General features: G+C 44.0%; 2 protein-coding genes across 2 annotated transcripts in view; one reads left to right on the top strand and one right to left on the bottom strand.

Moving 5' to 3' along the window:
• h2ac14 (H2A clustered histone 14) overlaps positions 1 to 9,694 on the top strand; it is a 1,193,713-nt gene that overhangs the window by 896,783 nt on the left and 287,236 nt on the right.
• LOC108644772 (oocyte zinc finger protein XlCOF7.1-like) overlaps positions 6,733 to 9,694 on the bottom strand; it is a 6,538-nt gene continuing 3,576 nt past the window's right edge. Inside the window, exons 5-6 of the mRNA XM_031893312.1 lie at positions 8,337 to 9,261; positions 6,733 to 7,676 (exon numbers count right to left, since the gene is read on the bottom strand). Coding sequence (XP_031749172.1) covers positions 7,162 to 7,676; positions 8,337 to 9,261 — 1,440 coding nt within the window. The 3' untranslated portion in view covers positions 6,733 to 7,161. The remainder of the gene's footprint in view (positions 7,677 to 8,336; positions 9,262 to 9,694) is intronic.

Raw genomic sequence — 9,694 nt, 5'->3', positions numbered from 1 at the left:
CAAAAATTCCACTAACAGAAGGTTTATCCCAGAAAATTATACATTTCTGTAAACAGATTCTGAGGAATCCAAAATAGGCCCAACTATCTGTTTATTGCTTAAAATTTTCTATAGTATCTTATCTCCTACAGGTCATAAAGTAACCAGACAAAACCCCCTAAATATGAACGCCAGGGGTCCCCTGAACAGTTTGATGCCCAATATGTATAGGTTTAGCTAAGTATGTGGCATGTAGGGGCCCCAATGTGAACATACCCCCATATGATCAATCATTTCTGTCAGTTCAGCTCCTGCAAAATCAACACATTTACATCATTATATGTGGGATAAAGCTAGTATAAAGTACGCTCACCCCAGAAAGCCATATATTTTTGGAAAGTGCACATTCTGACAAAACACAAATGGGTAAATACATCTTTCTACTGCAAACTACCGAACTACAAAGCTATGCTAAACAGAACATTTTTTATGACATTTCTGAAAATGTATTTTTACCCCATTATGTACCCCCACAGTTTGTAACGTATCAACATAAAACCCCCTAAATATGAACGCCAGGGGTCTACTGAACAGTTTGATGCCCTATATGCATAGATTTACCAAGCTATGGGGTGTACTGAGGAAGCCAAATTGAAATAGGGCAGACAAAATGTCCATGTGCTAAGACAAGTAACAAAGAACAATGTGAAATGCAATAAAATTGCTAAAATCCAAAAAAAATCACTAAAAATCAAATTTTTTTCCTAGTGATATCTGCAGTCAGAATTACTGCCCTGTGCGGATAGTGAATACGCCGTCCAGAATGGCAATAAAACGATGAGATAAAAAAAATCCACAAAATTGCATAAATGTGTGTGTACACTAGGCAAAAAGTGTGTTGCGTGCATGTGTGTGAGTGTGCAAGTAAGTGTGAGTGCTGTGAATGTGTGAAACCCCCCAACCCCCCATAAATGTATGTGTATGTTTGTGTGTGTAAGTATAAGTGTGTATTAGTGTAATAAGTGTGTGATTGTGTGTGTACGTGGCACTAGGAAGCTGGAGATAGCAGGGAGAGCAGCTGCAGTCTTCTTTGTCAGATGCCATGAGTGGGCGGCACAGGAAGGGAGGGGGAATAGCAGGAAAAGTCAGGTACATAGAATCTACATGTCTGGCTTTTCCTATCTCTCTAGGGGGTTCTTTATCTTACGCTCGTTCTCTGCAATCGTATTAAGTGGTGAGTGCAGAGAACGAGCATAAGATAAAGAAAACGTAGCTCCTACATGCTTGGCGCCTAATGATCTTTTATGCCAGCACATAGGAGGTACGTAGTTGGCAGGTAACAGGGTGACAAGGGGGCAAAGATTCAGGACAGAATCTTAAAGGAGACATATTGGAAAAATAAAAAAAAAACCCTAACCCTTAGCCCTTTGGGCTAAACATTAACCCTATCTGTAACAATGGCCCCTTTATTGGAGCTCCCTATAGATCCTCTCAGGTCCCTGTCTGGGTTTCAAATGAGGGGTGGGCGTGTCCTAACGGTCCCTGCCAGAAGCACAGTAGGAGGGGGAGAGCCAATCACAGCCCTGCACTCACACAAGCACAGACAGGCTTCAGTTCCCTATCAGGTCAGCCTAGTGTGGCCCCAAAGTGAAGTCTCACGCAAATGGCGAATTGAAGCCAAACAATCGCTCCCCACAATTTGACACAAATGGGAGAATGGTTTTGGGTGCCAAGAGACCGGGGGGAAAGAGGCAGATTCAGGGAACTAACGAATAAACCTGCCCCTGCCTGGTAACCTGTAACCCACAGCACAGGTTACCAGGCAGGGGAGCACTCACCCAGCACCTGATCTGGGAACTGGCACTTATATTGTAATGTCACCCACTGTGACCTACAGCACTTATATTTGCCTATTTGTGTCTGTTAGTTACCCTCCCATATAGATTGTAAGCTCTACGGGGCAGGGACCTCCTTCCTCTTGTGTCTTTGACTCTTAACTTATTGCTGCTGTATTTATCTGTATTTATTATTATACTTTGTATTTATCTATTATCTTAACCCCCTGTTTGTATTAATGTATTCTACTGTACAGCGCTGCGTACATAAGTAGCACTTTATAAATAAAGATATACATACATACAGGCACTACTGAGCCTCTGATTGGGGGAACCAGTCAGGTGACTGGGGAAATGTCTCAAACACAGCAAGTCCAGTTGATGTGACTTATTACTACAGAGATACCCCGGCCTGGATGGGAACCTTCCCACACATAATACTTACATGGGGGGATTAGAAAAACTACATATCCCAGAATTCCCTGCAGCTTTACAGCTCCCTTACTGTGCTGCACCCAAATGTTTCCGGCTCAGTGACTGGGTGTGCTGACAGTGTGCCTCACAGTATGTAGCAGGGCTTTAACCCTGCGTGTGTCCAACCGCACCTCAGCTGCTAGTGCTGCTTGGTTGCCTTAGTTACTGGTTTTCAGCAACTTCCTGACGGAATAAACTCGTTTATCATTTTTACACTTACACAGCAGTCTGTGAGTTTTCCCTCTGTCCCTAACTCTGCAGTCTGTGAGTTTTCCCTCTGTCCCTAACTCTGCAGTCTGTGAGTTTTCCCTCTGTCCCTAACTCTGCAGTCTGTGAGTTTTCCCTCTGTCCCTAACTCTGTGTCCCGCCCTTGTGCTCACTGATCCAATCATTCTTCTCCGCCGCTCTCTGTCCCGCCCACATTCCCCTCCCAGCCAATGAGTGAGTGTCCCAGCTCCTCAGTTCCCTCCCTCACAGCTACAGGCAGCAGAGCAGTGTGGGAAAGAGGTGAGTAAGGGAGCGGGGCTGCACTAATGGTGGCACTAAAGGAGCAGTGTTACCTTGTTGTTCCCAACACATGAGCTGATTCCCAGGGACACTTTGCTACTGAGTCAGTGCAGTTTCTGTGGCAGCTCCAAGCCCAACCCACCCACCATAAGTGAATTCCTCTCCCATTTGGTACCAAGGCCCCCCTGCAGCCTGAGGGGAAGCACTGAGGGGCCCATTCTTGGCAGGAAAGGGAAAGTGTTGATTGGCAGACATTGCATCATTAGAGGGAAGTTTAACAGGGGATTGTGGGATTGGTAGTTCAGCCCATGGCTAGACTAGTTATTCTATTCCCTGCTTGGAATTGTTTTGGGGGATATTGCTGGGAATAATCCCCTATAGAAATGTGTAAGTGCTTAATTCCACTTCCAGGCCCCTCCCTCCCTCCCACAAGGAGCCAATGGGAATGTATGGGAATTATATTGGCGGCAATGGGAAAGTTGGTTAGGGGACCGCATCAATGAGCCGATCCGATCCCCGATCCGACTGAATCTTTTAACCTGGCTGATCGATATCTGCCCAATTTCAGGCCAGATATCGGTCGGGCAGGCCCCTCGTTTCTGCCCCTACACGGGCCGATAAGCTGCCGAATTGGTCCAAGGGAAGTCAGGGGCTGCTCTGGAGATGGAAGCCTGTGGCTTTTGCTAGCAGATCCCCTACAGTTGACCATAAGGGAATTATTTTTGGACGTTGGCAGAATATGAACGTTGTTTTTGAGGTTGCCCCACATCCGTTCAGTTATGTTTCTCGGAAAAGTTTGCAAAGAAAGGCCGGGGTGGTACAATCTATATAGGACATTATAAATATGATTTTTAAACTGGCCCATATGCGGTGTTAAATCATCTATGTTCCCATTGGTCTAATGTAGGGATGTGCCAAACCCACTTTTTTGGGTTGGGTCCAACCCCCGAACCCACCCTGATGGATTCTGCCGAAACCGAATCCTAATTATCATATGCTAATTAGGATCAGGAAGGGTTAAAAGTTGCTGCATGTGCAGATAACCTCCCCCACCATTTAACCCTTTCCGAATGCTAATTAGCATATGCTAATTTATGCTAATTCGGATTCGGTTCGCCCAGGACCATGGATTCGCCCAAAACCGAATCCATAAAAAAAAAGGCTGGATTTGGCCCGAATGTGGGATCCGGTGCATCCCTAGTCTAATGTAATACCGATGCCTGCTCCCTCTTCCCATCGTTGCATATATAGATGAGTGGGAAGGGTGAGAATTCACTATAGAATTTAGATCAGTTTAGTCCCTCGCAATATGTCCCAACAGACATTCGCAAGTACGACATGTTAGTGCCACAACATGGCCGCCACACTGGGAGCTCCCTTCTGTCGCTGGGGGCATATTTTGCACAAAATGGAATTGTTTCCCCCAACCAGAGTGTGGGCTCTATTAATCTGCATTTCCACTGGGGTAACAGTTTTCCATGGATTGCTGCTCTTTAAAAACCCAGTGGGTGAGCCTTAGCCTAAAGGCGGCCATACACGGACCAATTGTAGCTGCCGATATAAGTCCCTTAGAACGATTTGGCAGCTTATCGACCCATGTAGGGGCTCAAACGATGGGCCTGCCTGAAATCGGGTAGATATCAATCGGGCAGGTTAAAAAAATGTAATCGGATCGGGGACCTCATCGGCTCATCTTTACTCTTTGGTCTAGTGTTCTTTTAATGTATCCATGTATTATTTAATACTTCTGGAGTGTGAAATGCTTTCTGTAAAATATTAACATTGTATTTTTGCAGATTTTAGTTCTGGACTGACTGTCACCTTGGCATTAGGACACACGGTTATCAATAGACAAGTCCCTGGATCATCTCTAAACCACGGGCTTTTCTTCTAATCTGAACTGATGTCCGTGTGTTTGTTGGACGGACCTTCTTGTACATTAAGCATCAGATGGTTTCTTTATTTGTCCCCTTATATATTTATACATAGTTATAATTACCCATTAACTGCCCCTTCTCCGGTGTAAACAGACCCAACTTGCCCAGTTTTTCTTCAACACTGACTTTCCATTTCCTGTATCAGCTTAGTTGCCCTTCTTTCCAGTCTCTTTAACTCAATCATGTCCCGTTTGAGCCCTGGAGACCAAAACTGCATGGTATATTCTAGATGGGGCCTTAGCGGCACTGTGCAAGAATGACCCCCTACTCCCATGATTCTATGCTCCTTTTAATACAGCTCAATACCCTGTTTGCCCTTGCAGCTACTGACTGCCTTTGCTTGCTACAGCCAAATTTATTATCTACCAGAACTCCAAGAAACTTTTCCATAATGGATTTGCCTAATGAAGTACCAATAAGGATGTAAGTGGCAGCATATTTTTTAGGTGCAGAGCCGTACATTTGTCAAAATAAAAAATGAACAAGAAGAACTGAACAAGCCATCACTGAATATCTATGTAAACTGCCACAACTATAGTGGGCATCTCCCAAGTCTACAATATTTCCAAGGGAATGGCCAACCAGGGCTGATTACGGCTGGAGAAAACCACATGGTAGAGAACAAGGAGTCTTTTGCACACTGAGAAGGAGGAGGCACACACCTTGGACAATTGATGGCCACCAACAATACCTGGGGAAGATCTGAGCACTTGACTTGATGATGAGTGCCAATTTTAGAAAAATAGGTTCATAAGAGCTCTGAGTGGGAATCAGAACCTGAATATAAGTAATATATCAAAGTAGGAGATGATAGTTATTGGCTAGATCAGGGGTCCCCAACCTTTTTTACTCGTGAGCCACAGTCAAATGTAAAAAGACTTGGAGAGCAACACAAGCTCCATAACAGTTCATGGAGGAGCCAAATAAGGGCTGTGATTGGCTATTAGGGGCCTCTATGCACCCTATCAGCTTACAGGGGCTTTATTTGGTAAGAAATCTTGTTTTTATTCAACCAAAACTTGCCCCCAAGTCTGGAATTCAAAAATAACTGCCTGGTTTGGGGGCACTGAGAGCAACATCCAAGGGGTTGGGGAGCAACATGTTACCCCAGAGCCACTGGTTGGGGATCACTGGGCTAGATGAAACCTTCCAGCAGATGAAGCCACTTCTCCAAAGCTAGTTTGATGGTTGTCGATTTAGTAATTCTCCTCAGCAGGAGACAATTTGGATCCACAATCCCAACTGACTAATTGCAAATAGGTTGACCACCTGTGTCCTAAATTAACCAGTTGCATATGATAGTGTTGGTGTGCGTACATGAACCGTTGGTGTTGGTGTGCTCTTACACCAAACAGTGGTAGATACTTTATCTGCGAGTCGTGTACAGGTTGTACATATAAACGTAGCACAGTCAGTTGCACATCCTCTCTCTGGAACTGGGTCTCGGAACATTGGAAGGATATTCTAAGGAGAAATTATAAAGTCCTGAAATTTCAAAATTGTGAGACCATATTTTGAAAGCTTTGGGTGTCCTGAAAAAAATTTGGGTCAAACCGCCGAACCCACCCAGCAGGATTCGGCCGAATCCCGAACCGAATCCTAATTAGCATATGCTGATTAGGATCAGACGGGGTTAAAAATCACCACGTGCAAAGCGCGCATTGAAAAAAAATTCACTACTGATTTAACCCTTTCCGAATTAGCATATGCTAATTTATGCTAATTGGGATTAGGATTCGGTTCGACTGGGACCGCAGATCCGGGCAAAACTGAATCCTTACAAAAAGCCGGGATTCAGCTGAATCCCGAACCGAATCTGGGATTCGTTGCATCCCTACAAAAAATATATGATTTTCCTAGGTAAACCAAGTCTCCCAGCCACTGGTAATGCCTCGAAAGTGAAAGAGCACGACATATTCAAAAACTGTCTGGCAAGAAAGGAGAAATCATGTGACAATGGAAGGGTCAAATTGTCATGAAACAATAAAAAAACATTATTCTGAGAGGGTAGAAGCATCTCGATGACTTTAAGACACAAGTCCATAGTAATTACTATTACTACTACTAATACATCAATGTCCAATAAACGGTTTTATACATCGAACATGTAGATTTACATACCGATAGAAAATGTAGAGAGGGCCCTGCCCAAAAGAGATAACAGTCTAAAAAACATCATCAGACGACTGTAGATCAGTTCTATATACACACTTTTGTTCTTTGCCCAGTGACCATCGAACACGGCCCAGTGTCCTACTGCAGAATTACGCTGGGAGGGAAATTTTTGAACAGCAAATCAGATCCACATGTCTTATGAATACATTCTATTTTACATAATGTTTTTCTTCAACTCTGTAAATACTAATCTCAAAGTTCCTCTTTAGATTACTGTAACAGGCAAAACATTTTCCGCATTGGGAACAAGAAAATCATTTCACTCTTGTGTGGGTTCTCCGGTGGGCAGCGAGTTCTGATGATCTGGCAAAACATTTCTCGCATTCGGAACAAGAAAAAGGTTTCTCCCCCGTGTGGATTCTCCGGTGCACAGTGAGTTCTGATGAAGTAGCAAAACGTTTCCCACATTCAGAACAAGAATAAGGTTTCTCCCCTGTGTGGGTTCTCCAGTGAATAGTGAGTTCTGCTTTCCTGGCAAAACATTTCCCACACTCCGAACAAGAAAATGGTTTCTCCCCTGTGTGGATTTTGTGATGATCTTTAAGGTTACATCGAGTTGAAAAACATTTTCCACACACGGAACAAGAATATGGTTTCTCCCCTGTGTGGCTTCTTCGATGGACGGTAAGTTCTGATGAGCTGGCAAAAGATTTCCCACACACAGAGCAAGAAAAAGGTTTCTCCCCTGTGTGAGTTCTCTTGTGGAGCGTGAGTTCTGTTGAAGTGGCAAAACATTTCCCACATTCCGAACAAGAATAAGGTTTCTCCCCTGTGTGGGTTCTTCTATGGCGATTAAGAGATGACCGCTTTGAAAAACATTTTGCACACTCAGAACAAGGATAAGGTTTCTCTCCTGTGTGAGTTCTCCGATGGACACCAAGGTGTGATGAAGTGGCAAAGCATTTTCCACAAACGGAACAAGGAAATGGTTTCTCCCCTGTGTGGTTTCGTCGTCGATGGACAGTACGTTCTGAAGAAGTGGCAAAATATTTCCCGCATTCAGCGCAAGAAAATAGCTTCTCGCCTGTGTGAATCCTTTGATGGCGAGCACAGTTTGCTCGATTTGAAAAACATTTCCCGCACTTAGAACAGGAAAATGGTTTATCTCCTGTGTGGTTTCTGATATGATCATTGAGGGATGATCGGTTTGAGTAACAGTTTCCACACTCTAAACAAGAAAACGGTTTCTCTCCTGTGTGGGTTCTCCGATGATCAGTAAGTTCTTTTGGTCTAGTAAAACATTTCCCGCATTCAGGACAAGGAAAAGGTTTCTCCCCTGTGTGGATGCGTCGTTGATGCACAGTAAGTTCTGATGAAGTGGCAAAACATTTCCCACACTCGGAACAAGAAAATGGTTTCTCTCCTGTGTGGATTCTCTGATGGACAGTAAGTTCTTTTGGTGTAATAAAACGTTTCCCGCATTCAGAACAAGGGAATGGTTTCTCCCCTGTGTGAGTCCGTCGTCGATGAATAGTAAGGTCTGATGAAGTGACAAAACATTTCTCACATTCAGAACAAGAAAAAGGTTTCTCTCCTGTGTGGGATCTCACATGGACAGTAAGTTGCTTTAGTGTTGTAAAACATTTCACGCATTCGGAACAAGAGAATGGTTTCTCCCCTGTGTGGTATCGCCGCCGATGGACGGTAACTTCTGATGAAGTACCAAAAGATTTCCCACACTCGGAACAAGAAAAACGTTTCTCTTTTGTGTGGGTTCTCTGGTGTTTATCAAAGTCTCTCTTATAACTAAAGTGTTTATGGCACTCATTGCAGCTGTATTTCCTATGTGATGTATTTTTTGTTATGTGAGATTTGTTTGAAGAGTTATAAGCATTGTTATCATATATATTACTGCTACCCAGGCTGCACCCCATGATAGGAGTAGGCATGTCTGTTCCCTCTATCTGTTCTGTAAGCGGATTGGTTATGCTGCAATCTGATTGGTTTCCACCTTGCCATGAAGCCGCCTCCTCTTTAATAACAGTTGATATATAATCCTCCGACAAGATGTTATTCAGGCTGCACCCCATGATAGGAGTAATTAGATTAATGCTGCAGTCTGATTGGTTTCCCCCTTCACATAAACATGCTTCCTCCTTAATCCCATCTGATATATAATCCCCTGCTGAGCTGTTATTCAGGCTGCACCCCATGATAGGAGTAGGCGTGTCTGTTCCCTGTATCTGTTCTGTAAGGGGATTAATGCTGCAATCTGATTGGTTATCCCCTTCACATGAAGCCGCCTCCTCTTTAATCCCATTGGCCGGTGAGGGCTGTTCTGCTAAAGATACAAGAAGCAAATAGTTATAGAAGGAGCAATACCGTAATATAGAAAAAATAGGGGCGATAAGAAACTATAAGTACAGCACTGGGGGCGTGGCCTGAAGCATACAGGTAAGTGAGCCAATAGATGAACACAATACAGAAACCGGGTGACACATATAAAGCCAATTTTCATGCAGGATATTATACGTTATTATGTGTGGCTCCCATTGTTGGCTTCCAAACACCCTTCCACCTACAGTCCCAGCTCATACGCAATGAGCAGATCAGGGCATTGAATGACCCCCTATTATATGATCGCCCCGTGAGTCCGGGACAAAAGCACCAAGTGGAAGTAACGTGTCTGCTGGTGTCCCCCCCCTTCCTGGACATATTGATCCATTTTGGACTCCTTTTCAGGGGGAATCCTACTAACGAACTAGACTACAATTCCAGCTTATTTTGAAAGTGTTTATGGGTGGGACTAGTGGGTTTTTTGCTGAAATTTTCAATAAATCAGCCCAA

This window comes from Xenopus tropicalis, chromosome 9, assembly GCF_000004195.4.
Source record: "Xenopus tropicalis strain Nigerian chromosome 9, UCB_Xtro_10.0, whole genome shotgun sequence".
Classification (NCBI taxonomy): Eukaryota; Metazoa; Chordata; class Amphibia; order Anura; family Pipidae; genus Xenopus; species Xenopus tropicalis.
The sequence above is the reverse complement of the archived record's forward strand: the minus strand, read 5'-3'. Positions and strand labels throughout refer to the sequence as shown.